This window comes from Numida meleagris, chromosome 2 (assembly GCF_002078875.1).
Source record: "Numida meleagris isolate 19003 breed g44 Domestic line chromosome 2, NumMel1.0, whole genome shotgun sequence".
NCBI lineage: Eukaryota > Metazoa > Chordata > Aves > Galliformes > Numididae > Numida > Numida meleagris.
In genome coordinates this window covers 143,552,030-143,567,583 of record NC_034410.1, presented here as the reverse complement: position 1 = coordinate 143,567,583, position 15,554 = coordinate 143,552,030, and the positions used below count along the sequence as shown (strand labels likewise).

Genomic DNA, 15,554 nt, shown 5'->3' with positions numbered 1-15,554 from the left:
TGTACTGTTAGGTATATTTTACCTCATACTTCTCGTACTATTTATGATCCCTTAAGAAAACTGTTTCTGGATGATCGGCTGCTTGTCTGTTCCTTTAAGATGCATCTACCTTCATTTAGCGCATTCCCAAACTTCACCAACGTACTGTCAATACTTAACAATGTAAAATAATATCCTCCTTTGTAAGTATTAAGGTTTCATTTCATCTGAGGATTCTTCTAGTGGTTGAATTGATTCTAATTTTTGCAGTTTTGATGGGCTGATCAGAAAGCAGCATGGACTTCAGGATCCTGCAGATGGCTCTAACTGGTGTTCAACTTGCTCCCATGTTTTCCTCTTTTCTTTTTTTTAGTACTCAGACCTGGTGTTCAAATACTTGGCAGATCGGATGTCACTTTTTTCAAGTCTGCTCATTCTGATAACCCGCAGTTGTTTTTTTGTTCTCTTCCCTTTCTTAAGTCTTTCAGTCAGGAAGACATATTTTTATGTTGTTTATGCATAATGCTAACATTTGTCTTCAGTTTGAAAAGAAATGTAAAAAAAAAAAATAACGTGGCTAAAATTAGAATGGAAAATGATGTCATGTCTTCAAGATTTCAGAGCCATGCTTTCTGAATCTTTAAAGGATCGCTAATGGAATGTAGTAAGTTGGACAAGCTTTTAGCATGCTTATTGTAATAATGTTTGCATGTTTGTTACATTTTGTAGGTCTGCTCATACACTTCAGCCTTCTTCAGGAGATGAAATCTCCACTAGTGTATCTGTCCAGCTTTACAATGGAGAGACTCAACAGCTGATCATTAAGTTGGAAAACACTGGAACAGAACCGCTGGAGACACTAGAGGTCACAGCGAAAACAGTCAACACAAAGGGTGTGTATGCTGTTTCAAAATTAGGAATAATAATCTTATTCATAAATAAAAGCCGGACCAGTTATGGTATACTTATAATAGGTTGGTTTAAAGCAAATATCGTAATCCCTGTTAAAAAAAACTGGAATCATTTAGTTTTTTTTTTGTAGAAACGTGAAAATGTAAGAATATGCAGAAAGAAAATGAAGGAAAATGTGAAACCATCTGATGTCAAGGGGTCATCTCTTTTTTGGAAGTCTAGATTTCATTTTAGTGTTCCTTGGAAAGCAAAAACAAACAAACAAAAAAGCAACAACAAAACCCATATACCTAAAAACATCCTGAGGGGAAAAAAGAAATGGTAAAAAGCAAGATTGTTGAGTCTAAATTACTTTCTCCTTATATTTAAGTACCATGATTAGTTAATTAAATGAATTACCATTAGAACTAACGTTCTCCTACTTGAAGGAAAGGAAATAAATAAGCCTACTTCTAGCTTACTCAGTAAGCAATAGGAAAATGTGGGATGAAACACTTTAGAAAAACACAGCACAGATAAAACAAGCTATTTTGAATTAAAAGATTGAATTGAAGATACAAAAGAAATATACAGTACATTTCCTGCTTTCACTTCTCCTAAAGTACTCTATACGTGCTTACATTTAACAAGTAGTCTGAGAGGTGAATCTCACCTTCCTGTGATGTTCTATCAGTTTTGATTGATTCTGTGAGGCATCATTAAGAAAATGATATTAACAGAAGAACTGCAGATGACAAGCAATATAATCTATACATACAATAGAAATATCTCATTTAATTGTAGATTTTATTCTGTCAGTGTCAGGTGATTAAAATGCAATGTGATACCTGGTGGTTTTTTCTCTTTTCAGTATTCAGGCTTGTGTCTTTTTTTCAAGAGCATATCCTCTTCTCTGCAGCTTGAGAGACAAGGAGTTGCCAATCATCTAAGAATAGATTTTCTGTCAGAGTCTTGTTACCAAGAATAATTTCAAAAGCTGAAGTAAAATGGTTTACTGTTTTTATTTCAGTAATTTCAAGGTGCTCCTGCTGTGCAAGGTTCTTGCTATGTGTTTGTAATGGGAAGACCAAATGCAGCGTGTGTATTAAATGGTGAAATGAATGTAATGAAATGTATTAAATGGAGGAGTACATGGGCCTCCTAATCAAATGTGTTGATCAGACTCTTTCTATATAACATTATGTAGCTAAAAGAGTTCAAAACTTTGAAAAATAGACTCCTGCCTCCTCCTTGGAGGCATTCAAGGCCAGGCTGACTGTGGCTCTGGGCAGCCTGGTCTAGTGGTTGGCAACCCGGCCCACGGCAGGGGGGTTGAAACTAGATGATCTTTGAGGTCCTTTTCAACCCAGGCCATTCTATGACAACATTAAAACCTTCGTAATATCACTGTTAGAACGGTCAGAGAAAAGTTGATGCATTAAACTGTGAGTTCAGTAAAAGTTAAATTTCACTTAATCCTTCACTTTCTTTCTGTATAGTAACTTTTTATAATGAACTCTCTGTGTATTTGACAGCCTCTTACATATTACTAAGCATGGTGATAGTTGTCTTTATTAGAAAAAGGAAAACTTCTGATAAGTAACTTTGGTAAGTATGCTGACTGAAGTCCACATTTTAGAAAACAAAATGAGTTTTGAGAGGAACACAATGATACCTGTTCTGAGAGTGTGCTTGCTTTGGAAAATACAGTCATGTAACTCATGCACTGAGAAATATGACTTGTGAGAATCACAGAATCAGACTGAATGAATTGTAGAAGTCCACTTGGGCAGGAGCATCTGGAAATCATCTTACCCAACCTTATTTTGGAAGCAGAGCTTGTGATTGCATGCAAAGGATAGACCTTTGCCTTTTTTGATGGATTGTCTTTCAGTTTTGTGTTAGTTATTATTGTAAGTTGATTCAAAAGCGTAACAATAGATCCACTGCACAGTGCAAGATGCTGGGTCCCAGGTGATCAGCTGGGAACTGAAGGTTTGTCATATCAGCAGCATAGTCTGGTCGGTGATGCTGCACGAATGGAAATAAGTGGGTACTACATTAAACTTTCTTTAATAGCAATACAAACTCCTAATTTATTATACATTAAGGTGTTATGTAGGTAGTTAAGAGCACTTATGAACTATCTGTAGTGTGTATTAGTAAGTGGTCTCTTGGATGTTCTTTACTATTTCTTACCTGAAATATAGCTGTAATTCAAGTTACTCAGGGTCTCCTTTAAAGATGGTAGGCACCTTCATCTGCCGTGATGGCTGTTTGCCTGTCGGCTTGGGAGCCTCTAAGAAGTGGTTGCATAACTTCAGCCGAAGACCCAGAGCCTCTAATCATTCTTGATTTCACCTGGTTTTCTTCTGTTCTTTTGCTTCTGATGTTTTCTCATAAATCTTTCACAGCTGCTGCATGTGTGCCTGTCTAGCCATTTCATAGATTTGTAAGAATCATTTCGGTTGGCAAAAACCTTTAAGATCATAAACTCCAACGATCAGTATTAGACTATGAAGTCTCATCAGTAAACCGTGTCCATAAGCACAAAGGCCACAGATCTCCTGAAAACCTCCAGAGTTGGGCAGCACCACTGCCTCTCTGGGCAGCCTGTCCCAGTGTCTAGCCACCCACTTCTGTGGAAAAAAATTCTCAATCATATCCAATCTTAACCTCCCATGGCACAACTTGGGGCCGTTTCCTTGTGTCCTGTCACTTGTCAATGGGGAAATGAGGCTGATACCCAGCTGGCTACAATCTCCTTTCAGATAGTTCTTGAAAATGATGAAGTTTCTCCTCAGCCTTCTCTTCTCCAGACTACAACACCCCAATTCCCACAGCTTCTTCTTTTAAGTCTTGTTTTCCCATTCCTTCACCAGTTTTGTTGCTTTTCTCTGCATGCTTAAGCAACTCAATGTAATTCTTGCATTGAGGGGCCAAAAACTGAACGCAGTGTTTGGGGTGCTGTCTCACCAGTGCCATCTACAAATGGGTAGTCCCTTCCCTAATGCTGCTGCCACACTATTTCTGATGCAGGCCAGGATGCCCTTGGCCTTCTTGGCCACCTGGGCACAGTGCTAGCTCATGCTCAGCTGTCTATCAACCAGCAGCCCCAGGTCCTTTTCTGACAGACAGGTTTCCATTCATTTTTCCCCAGTCTGTATCCTTGCATAGTACATCCCTCTGTTTCTGGGGCCATGACTTCTAGAACAAAGGTGAGTACTGTTAATAGCAACTCTTCTTGTTTTTTGGTATGATGTAAAGGTTGGGATTAGCTGTTCCAGTGCAATGACCTGACCTTTTTTTTCTTAAGTTCGCTGTAGCTGGTCATTTTTCTTGGGAATGCCTGCTTCTCCTGCATTGTTTTCAGTGGTGTCTTTTTAATGAGAAGCTCTGGAGATCACATTTTCAAACTTGCTTACCTCTGATTTCCTCTCTTCTGTTTGTTTCAGCTGCAACTCGTTGGCTTTCCTATTCTAGCCCTCAGATAAATGACAGGAAATTGCACCTCACCCTCTACAGTTCCTAAAGGTTATCATAGGGTTTTTGGGTCCTTTAGCACCCCTGTGTTCTGGAACAGATCCTGAAGCACATCAGAAGAGGAGCTGTACTACCACAGTAAACATGTCTGTCATGTCTTTTAATGTCTTGTTACATCAGTTGTGTTTACCAGTCAGACATCACGTGTATGCTGTCAAGGCCAGCTGTGTCACTTCACATTGTCCCTTGCCATGTCAGATGGTCTAATACTTTTTAAGAATGATGACATGCAAAAGGATGACTTTCCATCCTCTATCTTCAGTCAGCTCTTGCCAGAGGATTGTTATGCCAAAGTTAAGGGGTTCACTCTGAAGGCTTTTGTAACTCAACTGTTTAGTCAATGCAGGAGAAAAGGTGACCCTGATGTGTTTCTGAAGCTTGAAGCACTGAGAGAAGCATGCCAGGCTTTCTTACCAGACTTGTAGGCTGTAGTAGTAAGCACCAGCTGCACGCTGTAAATGAGCTTAGATGATGAAGCAACCAATCCTCATTGATCTTTCCTAAAGTGATTGCTCTCTGGAACTTAAACATACGGAAATAAATTCACCTGTCTAACTCTGTTCTTTTCACGGTCTTTGAATGCATCTGCTTGCAGTCTCAGCTGTTTAACTACACCACATCAGAAATGAGAAAAATCTACTCTGAGGACCGGGTCGCTATTTTTAAGAACTATAAATATCAATTTACCTTTTTCCCAACCAAAACTGCAACATTTTTTTGGATTTTGGTCTGCAGAGAGCTGTGAATGCAGGTAGGCTTTTTGCCAGCTAGTCCGAAGGTATTGTCAGAGAAGAACAATGAGCACTGATAGTCCAGCCCCAGTCTGTCCGCTGTGGTTTTGCTGTCACGATTTCTCAGCTCAAGTCTTTCCTTTTCTGCCCACACTGGCTGACACAGTTATTCAAGACATTTTAAGATACTTAACAACTCTTTTTTTTTTCCTACTCATGTGAAGAATGTCAAATGGTTCATGATTTTAGAGCAAGTTTTGTCATCTTTTAAGGATATTTGTTAATGGCTTGGAAGAAGCTCTTCAAGATACATTTACATTGTAAGAATATAGCAAGGTCTGCAAGTCTGTTTCTGTCTGCTAGGTCTAAGTCCCAAATAGTCTGTAATTACCTCCTCAGTTTGAAAGATGCTGGTTTCCCTCAATCTGAAAGAAAATATAGTAATAATATCGGTTCGCTGCCTATGAGTGCATGAACCATTAGTGTTTTGAACCTTGTAATTCTAATGTGCACAGTCTACAGTTCCACATTTTCAAAATAGCTAGTGGTTACTCTGCATTGGTAAATTCACAACATCAATTTTTAGTAGAAGTACATGTTCTTGATGTTGATGTGTATGAATGCCAATGTCTTATGCATTTAGAACTGCTAGTTACTTTGGGGTCCTGTGTATTCTGCTGGGGATATATAGCTCAGCTCGTGGGCATCAATAAGTAGAGGTGCAGATTACTGTAAAAGTCTGAAGAGTTTTGTTGCCTTGAAACATATCACACTTTTATTTTCAGGTGTTCGTCATGCTTGTATTCAGTGTACTTTTGTTTCTTGAATTCAGAGATATGGAGCATTCTGAGGTCATCCTTTCATGCTCTTGCATTTCTATTTCCTCTCAGAAGCTCAGCTTGAGAAGCAGTAGTTGTCTTGACTGTGATCTTCCTAGAATTTAACTATCAGCCATAGTCTGCTGTTTTTTTTCCTTGTACTTTGTTTCTTTTTGTCCTTACCTTTAAACCTTTTCGTTCTCTCTTCGAAGTATTTTAATTAATTTGCCTGCAATGTTGTTAGAGAGTCAGTGGTCCTCCAGGCTGAACTCCACCATTTTATCCTGCTGTGTTTTTTATAATACATCTATTTCCTGGGGATTGAGAGCTCAGAACACTATTCCACATACATACAGTTTCTCTGATGCTTTAAGTTACATTTGCAATTTTAAGGGTATCTGCTTAACGTTACAGTTAGTATAGGGTTCTGTGCTCCTAATCCCCCATCCTCCCAATCCTGCCACAAAAAGTAAGACAGGCATAAGATGCTCTATTAGGGCTGATGGTTCAAGAATTCATAGCATCTGAGGTGATTGTACGTGGGGACAGCTCGCAAGTCTGGCCATGGTTGTGTTTGTAGTGTACTTGCTCAGTATCCTTAGCTGATGTACATCCCTGCATAGTCCTCTTTAGGTAGCTCATTAATTTAACTTGCTTAATCGCATTTTGAAGCTGCCTGCCTCTGTGTGTTGGCGTTTTACGGTTTTTATGAACTGGTTACAGGCAAATAGTTTTGATTGAAATGGTAACAATCCCAGTATGTGTTGTTTTATACAACAGTATGACCTTATGATAATGAGAAGGTAAAAAATTTAGATTATGATTCTCTCAGTGGTTACTTGCAGTTCTGCTTCTGTATGCAAAGTGCCAATGTGGAATTGTTTTTATGGATCTTAAAAGTGAAGATGTTAGAGTTGAACCTGAAATTAGATTGTGGGTAAGATAGTGTATGATATTTGGTATGATTTTAGTGATTTAGTCTCCAGTAAAAGAATAAAATAAGTTTCTCATTTACACTCCTGACTAGAAGTTGCTTGAAACTTCAGCTGTTGAACACAAATTCTAGACTCTGGAAACAACGGAATGCAGACATACCGCAAAATAAGAAAGGTTTGAGTCCCACTGCCGTGATATAATTAATTGTAATATTGACTACTAAACAAAGTAAAGAAAACAATAATGAATTATAAACCAATAATGGTTAATATTTAACTTTATTTTTCTTTGCTGTTTAACTTTCAACTTGAGTGTTCAGACTTTGTCTTGTAATTACAACCATTAAATTAGAGTGTATTTGTTGGGTACCATGATACTTGCGGGGGTTGTTCTTACTCAGAAAGTCTTTTCACCCTTAATATCTTCAAATAAATTTTCTGCTTAGTGAAAATACATTTTGGAAACAAGTTGTTCTTTAAGCTGGAGATGCACTGAAGTGCTTGGGATATGTCATTTTCCTTTGCTTACTCTGAGGAAAAATATCCCTGTAGCATATTGTTTTTACTTATTGGGAACAGGGAATAGAGATTGCTCTGCTTTTAAAATGTCATTTCTTGAAAATGGATGAAAATTGGAACAATGAGATTGTTACAGCTAAATCATTAGATGAGATGGAGGTGCCTTTCTGAAAACAATTATTAGGAGGATTTTTTATTTTTACCATATTTTTGGTCTTACAGAGAAGTCTGGAATATTGATTTGATGCGGAAAGAATGAAGACAATTATTTCAGGCAAAGCATTTGTCATTTAGGTAGAAGTTAATGGAAAAATATTCACTCGTTTTTCTGGATGCAGATGTTTCTGGGTAAATTAATGAACTTTTGACTGGAATCCTAATTATTCTTCTTGTTAGATCTTCAATTCTAGGCTGTAGCTAAGACACTCTTCCCACCCTGTTTTCTCAAAGATGAGTCTTGAATGATGACTGTGGTGCTCTGAGGTGCCAATACACTAACTTGCTTGCAAATATAGTAGGCTGGTAGGGAGCAGAGATGAGCTCTGTGACTTTCTCTGGTCCTTGTGCAAGCAGTGCTTGAACTGTGTTTAAATGAGCCTTCAGAAGAATTTGTCAGCATTTTTTTGCAGTGATATGTGTTGCTATGAATTAGTAAATATCTCTGAAATGCTCCCAGACAAACAGTCAAGTTTATATATTAAAAGACCCTTCAGACAGTGCTTATCTTTTTATGATCTTGCAAATGTTAATGGATTTGTGATGTGGTGGGCTCACTCCCACTGAGTTGCACACCTCCTCTCCCCTGCTGCCATGGATGTGGGAGAGGACTGCGAGGGCAAAGGTGAGAGAACTCATGGGTTGCAATAAGAAGAAAAAACAAAACTCACCACCTGTCACTTTGAGAGCAACTGTGTTAGACTGTTCCAGTACTCAGAAACCTCTTCTGTCATTCTAAAAAAAAACAACAAACAAACAAAAAATACAAACAAAAAAACCAATAAAATCTTTTCCCTTACCTAAACTTCGTAGAAAACCATGAATTGCTTTTTTTGCTTTTGCTGAAGGCACTGAAATATCCATGACTTCAGTTTTTGGCACATCTTGGAGCTTGAAATAACACAACTCACCCTTCTTCCTGAAGTGGAATTGACCTCTGCTCTTCTTTGCTTCATGATGGATCATTTGATGTTCCTGGAGTACTAAGGAGGCTGCATAACTGGCTAAGGGATCTCAATCTATTGCATATGAGCAATAAATGATGTTTTTGTTCTTTTCCTTATATTGCCTTCTGGCGCTTCAGGCATAGGACAGAGGAGCTAATAATGACTTGTTATATGTCATGAGAACCAATGATAAGTCATTTACTAACCCATATCTTTTAAGCAAACTACTCCTACCTGGCACTGTCCTAAATGTCTGAATGTTGCATACTTTGTGCTTCTTGGTTTTGAGAAGGGGCTTTGTTTTCTTTATAAATACCTGAATGCTGGTAGCCTTCATTGTCTTCTGTACTGCTTGTTAACCAACTGTGTAGTGATGTCACAGGTGTTTCAGAATTGTAACTGATTTATTTTGGTGTAATATCTTGATGAAATGTTTTTTTGCATTCATGTGCCAATTTCTAGCTGGGATCCTATAAGATTCAGAGCTACGTGAACTTTTCAGGCTATGTTTTTGAGTATTCAAAATTTATATTTAATGCTGCCTATTGCACTATATATATATTTGTTTCTATTATTCACCTACATCTATATTTTCAATTTTGTGATCTATATGCTTTCAGGCTAGTCTCTGTAATATCTGTGATGTCTTCTAGTGTTACATTCATTGCGTTACTTCTAAATATTTTAAAATTTAAACATGAACTGATTCATCATTTTCTGCTCCGTACAACAGTTATGAAATTAAATACTCTTATCACAGTGATTATATTCACAAAATACTTGCTTATTTTAATACAGAGAAGCTGTATGGAGACTTCCTGAGTTGGAAGCTAGAAGACACGCTCTCCCAGTTTCCTCTAAAACCTGGGAAGATTGCAACATTTGTTGTAAACATTAAAGTGAAGCTGGACTTCTCGTGCCAAGAAAATCTTCTGCAAGATCTCAATGATGGTGAGTTCTTAATTTCTTCTTCCTCAGCAGCATTCTATGAACCGCAGAGAAGCAGTTATCCAGTTCTTGTGCCATTCTTTTTTAAAATACAATGTGTGATGTGTTTTCATGTTCTAATGTTTATAAAATGTAATACAAAAACAGCTCTTCAGTGTATTTTATGGATTGAAGACTGAATTTTTGTGACAGCTGTGTGCATGATAGCTTGACCAACCTTTGTCATGAGATATCATCTTGCTATCTTTTAAAATTTTTTCTTGATAGAGATTGTTTCTGATGTGTATCTTTGTATACTTAAGAAGATGAAGAAAAATAGCATGTAAACATCTTGTGCTTTTGAGAGAAATTAACATTAAGTTGGTTATTTCATTGTACAAGGTTGTAGAATTGTTAGTAGTGGCTGTCAGCAGTTTTGCCAGAAGTGTCATACTGGAATGTAGGGTGTAATCCCTCAAATATTTGTTTTCTTATGCTTAAACTCCTAGCTTCTTTCGAAGCAGAAAAGAACAATGTTTGCTTGTATTAGAATGATGCAGAATTACAAGTACCAGATACTCATAATGAGGATTTCCTCTTTATCATGAACACAGTCTTACTGGAGTAATTGCTATACTCTGTATTTTTTCAGTTCTCTGATATATTTACACTAATTGAATTAACTTGATAAAACATAATATTCGTATATATTAAAGAAGACCATATCGTAATTATTACTTCATCTCTTTCCCAGTATTCTCTTCTAGGTGTGCATTATTTGTGTAATTAATATTTACATTACAAATATTTTTCAACATAGAAAAACTACAACAAAATGGCATGCATAGCTTCTTCAAAGCCAAAAGGGCTGAGTTCTCTGAGTTATCTTGCAAATGCTTTTAAACAGAAGTTTTATGAGGAGTAAGTTTTAAATACCTCTTTGTTTTTAAACTTTACTAGTGTAAAACACTTAAACAAAAAAATACAACCAAAAACCAAAATGTAATGTTGCTACACTGAGGTTTACTTTGCAGGACTCCATTTCTTAATTATTAAACTATATGTACTTATATTAAACTATGCAAAGGCTTTTAAAAAATTTTTGATGGAAGGAAGAAGGAAGGCGCCCTGAAATTCCAATGAAAACACAGATATCGAGCAACTGAGGTTTAGAGAAATGTCCTTTGTAGGAAATGTAATTCCATACAGCACAAATTTTATGATTTATAATTTTTGGATGATATCTCCGTGAAAGTTTCAGTGACTTATTGCTTGCTTATTTTAGAAGGGCTTTTATGAGTTCGTAATTCAATTCCTTGTCCATTACATTGTATAGGAATTGTGTAGGCCACTTGATTCAAAATGTAAGTTTAACTTCAGAAGCTTCAGTTTTGTTTGGAATTATCCTACTAGTTGACATTAATAGGAAAGAAATGTGAGTCATGGATATGAGAAGGAACTTGTGTAATCAATATAACTTAAAAAAAAAACAACCCAAACTATGAAAGTCAGTATTGTCAAGGTAGACGTTATGCTCTTCAGTGCCAGTTCTGTTGATTTATTTTTGTAACATTCAAAAAAAAATTGTTTCTGCTTTTTTTCCTTCAAACACAATCCAAAGCTGCATATGCCTAGCAGTTTTTTAGATGAAATAACATAAAAAAAAAAATACACTGAAGAAGAAATTAACTTGCTTTCTTCTTGTTACTGACTTAAAACAACTCTGGAACAGTGTTCTTTTTTTTATTTTAATACCCTATATCTAACATCTCTGTGACCACGTATGGGAAAATCGTGGATCAGCGTTTTTCCCTTGCTGTTTCTGTCTACAGCTTCTCTGAGATGTTGTCCAACTGAAGATTGGAGGTTATTAACCATTTCTTTTTCAGTAATGATAAAGGATTAAGATCCATTAGTGTCTGGGTGACATGTACCACCTGTACTTCAAAAGTATTACTAGAAATGCTATGTACCTTGATATTTTTACTTGCTACTGTAATTTTTATGTATTTCTTTGAAATTTTATGAATACGATGCATTTTAAAGGGGCAGGTAATGTCTTCATACGAAGGACAATAGAGAGCTAAGAAAGTCAATGGTGATTATGACATGTCTTTTAATCTTATGGTAGCTATGTTACTTTTTACTTTTGAAGACCAGATTTGCAGTGATGATCAAAATACTTGTGTCTTTTAAAAGTAATGCCCTTAGCAGTGCATCTGTTACTTTGATCTGTTTTCACTCGCTGCTGAAATTGCTTCCTTTTGTTTATAATCAGAACACAGCACAGAAAGGACAAATTACAGATGTTTCTGATGATACACTTATCCAATTGGAAAGTAAACTAAGTTATCAATCAAAATTACTGATCTAATTCTTGTGTGTTGATGGTATACTGTCTGGTGAAGAAAAATGTTAGATGCTCTTCTAGATTAAAGGAAGCAAAAACACATGAGTGGCTGTACAGGATCAGATCAATGGCCGTCTAGTCCAATATCCTGGCTGCGATAATGGCTAAGAGCAGATGCCTGTGGGAGAAGATAGGGAAAATTATGAACATACATGCAACTTTCCTTTACGTGTTTGGGTTCCAACTGTTGTTCGCTCGGGAACTTCCAGAATCTGATACAGCTTCTCTGTTTTTAGGCATTGTTTGCATCTTCAGTGTGTTTCTCCTTCATAAAATTCTTCGCACTCTCTGCCAGTCCTGCTTATACTGTGCGAAGAAGATGCACAGCTAAATTATTTTTGTCAGCTTTCAACCTACTGGTATCCTTCTGATATTATGTATTTCCTTGTATTTCAAGAAGCTGGTAGCAGTACGTCTTCTAAACATCTTATCAATACTCCTGATGCTACATGTTCTCTCAGCGTTATTTTCCCAGCGATCTCCTTCTCGATGTGAAGATTTCTGTTTGGCTGTGTCGACCTTGTTGTGGGAAGAGTGCCATACGTTTATCATCATTATTGTCCCCTTTGAACACTTCTGGTTCTGCATCCTTTAGGAAGTCTATATACACTATTTGAAAGGCAATCTGTGTACTTACGTAGAGACCAAACAATGCTCCCCATTGTTTTCTATTTCTTGCCTTACAATCATGCACCGTTTATTTACTTTTTTCTGACTGTTGCTCAACATTGGTTGGTAGGTTCATGAATCTATGAGCTGCAGCTCTATGATCTTGCTTCTGAACACTAATGATATGCCGAGAGTCTCTTTTTTTCACATATAAATGGGAAAAAAATACCTAACCTTATGTGTACTGAATTTCATTTGACATTGTAGTGCCCAGTCACTGAGCTTCATAAGATCCTAGCTGTTATGCCAGGAACATGCCATTCTCTATGTTGTATAGGCTTCCTCTCTGAGTCTTGGGTTTATGTGAGTACAGCCTAATAACACACCAGACAGTATCGCAGAAGTATGTGTGTCCCATTAAAGCCTGTCATTGAGTGCTTCTGTCACAGTCTGCATTGCCTTGCCTTCCTATCTTTAGAAATAATTACTTTGCAAACAGTTGAAACAGCTGGGCAGATGTTTTTAGGACTCTTTTTATTACATAAAATTAGGAAATCCAAGCTTATGTTTGAAGGTAGTTGCCAAAGATCTAGGGGTTCTCTGAACATTTAGTATCTCCCATCCCTGAGCTGGGTGGTTAGAGTTCCTTCTATGTGTGTTCTTGGCTCTGTGGTCAGGAAATCCAGTTTTTAATGCAATTCTAAGGTTGATTGTACTCTGTAAGACAGGAGGAAGCACTGTATTGCTTGGTACAGCCTGGCTTAAGGAGCCTCTGCAGTAAGGTGTCTCCCTGCTGCTAGATGAAGGATTTCAACAGGATGCTCACTTTGTGAATATAATTAGTTCTTCTTCTAAGTCTTTTTAGCTTAATTTCTGAAATCTACTTTTTCCCTGATGTTAAACAGGACAAGAACAATAGCTGCTCTTTTGGATTGTTTTATAATTGGTAACTTGTTAGTGGGAAAGAGTCTTTGAAAAAAGCTTCTGTTAAATGAGGATAATGTTTTGCTAAGTAAATTAAACAGCCACAAATACTTCATTATGCAGAAATGTTAGCATTTGTTCATTCTGTGCATAGGGGATCTAAAGACAGATGCAAGACTATTTAAATACATAAACTCATCAAAGGAACTAACTAATTGCATGCTAAGAGGAGCAAAACTATGCCTGAGGTCTCTCTTCTCTGGGGGGGAAAAGGTTGCAGAGAAATAATAGTGTGTTTCTAGAAGCGGTGATCTTGAATGTATTTTTAATATTAGTATACAAGACCATTGTACATCTGTTTCAGAATTGCTTTGTTGCTTTTCTGCTTAAATGAGATACTTCAATTTCATAGCTAGATTTTATTTACTTAATGTTCTTACTGTTATGTAGCTTTCCTTTGTTTGTTAGAAAGATACTTGGTTTTGAGCTAAAATGCAGTCTTGTTAGGTCTGAAAATCAAGTAGTCTTGATAATTCTATTAGGGTATTCATTTTATTGATGACGATGTTGGAAGTCCTAAGAGATATTTTGGTACTATCTCATGGATGTTACTACTTTTGGTTGTCTTTATTTCATTTAATCTGTCAGAATGTTTTTCTCGGTATTTCATTTCTAACTTTTTTTTGGTCTCAACTTTGATGTCAATTTTCACTTTAGTTGCACTTCTAATCAGAGTAAATGAGTCTTTAATGATGAAAGCTTCTGTCCTTCATAAATACTTCACCATGTTATTTTAAAAATTGTTAATTTTCTGAGAATTTTTCTTACGGATATCTTTTTTTTAATTCCAGCTTTAGTGTCTACAGAAGACAAGCTGCCTTTTTCAATTGCCTTTGAATCCATCTATCTTGTCTCCTAATTTGACTTACAGATTTTTTTTTTTAATGCTTAACAGTATGTAAATGCTGCAGGACTTCAGCCAGTGTCAGTGGTACGAGCTGCTACATAAACATCCAGTAAGAGGTATTTTAGACCCCAAGTCTTTACAGAGAAAATAGGTAAGACAGACATGAGGCAAGCAGTAATAAATTTCTTAGTAGAACATGCAGGCTAACTGATCCATCATCCTGTTAAGTTTCCTGTTGTGCTGTTTCTTTGCTGAGATTCTTTACTTTAGCATCTAGTGTAGCGTGCAAAAAATACTCTCTAAACTTTATGATTTTCCTTACGTTTCACTTACGCTCTTACTATGAGTTCAGTTTTCCAGTGCTAGTTCAGTTAATTGAGCAACCTCAAGAAGTTAACCTTATACTGCATTTCCTGTTCTCGATTATTACTTTTATTCTTACCAGCTGTAATGGAGTCTCAGTGGAGTGCTCACTCTGCTATGTGCTGTCTGTGCTCTGGCCCTTGGAGCTGGTGAGTTAATGCATTCCTAGTAGCATCGCCTGGAGTACTGCTACCTGGGGTGTCCTGTACGTAGTGTTTAAGAGAGGGAAGGAACTGCATCTTCTTACCCATCTGTAGCATGAAGAGTGAGGCAGTTAATATTGCACAGTACTCTGATCTCTGACTCAGTCTGCTCTTGTATCATTTTCCTATTTGTCTGTTGTGGTTTACACACTATAGGCAAGCAAGGACACTGTTAGCCCCACTCAGTTACTATTGCTGAGCATGATGCCATGTGGTATGAGAGATCCCTTTGGACAGTTTGGATTACCTATCCTGTTTGTATCCCCTCCTACCTCCTTGTATACTTCTAGCTCCTTGCTAGCACGCTAGTGTGAGAAATCCCAAAGTCCTTGATGTAATGTAGGCACTGCTCTGCAACGGCTGAATCATTGGTGTAATATCAACACTTATTTTCATAATAAATCCAAAACATAACACCACTGGAGCTACACTGAAGAAAATTAACTATTCCAGCTGAGAGCAGGACATTGTTGCTCTATCTGGAGACAGCAAGTTCCTAGAATTCTGCAGACTTTTCACTTCCAACAGAATGCAAGATCACTTGTTATTTTTCTAAGAAAAAAAAAGTGTATTTGTGTTTGGCAGGCATTCTCTGTCTCCTGTCATGAACTAGTTAGTACTTTTTCTTTGTG

The 15,554-nt window shown here is 37.0% G+C and overlaps 1 protein-coding gene across 3 annotated transcripts in view; it reads left to right on the top strand.

The window, feature by feature from the left end:
• Positions 1-15,554, top strand: part of TRAPPC9 (trafficking protein particle complex 9) — a 472,762-nt gene that overhangs the window by 66,605 nt on the left and 390,603 nt on the right. For all 3 annotated transcript variants that reach the window (XM_021387135.1, XM_021387133.1, XM_021387134.1), the window contains 2 exons: positions 709-872; positions 9,378-9,530. In XM_021387135.1, coding sequence (XP_021242810.1) covers positions 709-872; positions 9,378-9,530 — 317 coding nt within the window. The remainder of the gene's footprint in view (positions 1-708; positions 873-9,377; positions 9,531-15,554) is intronic.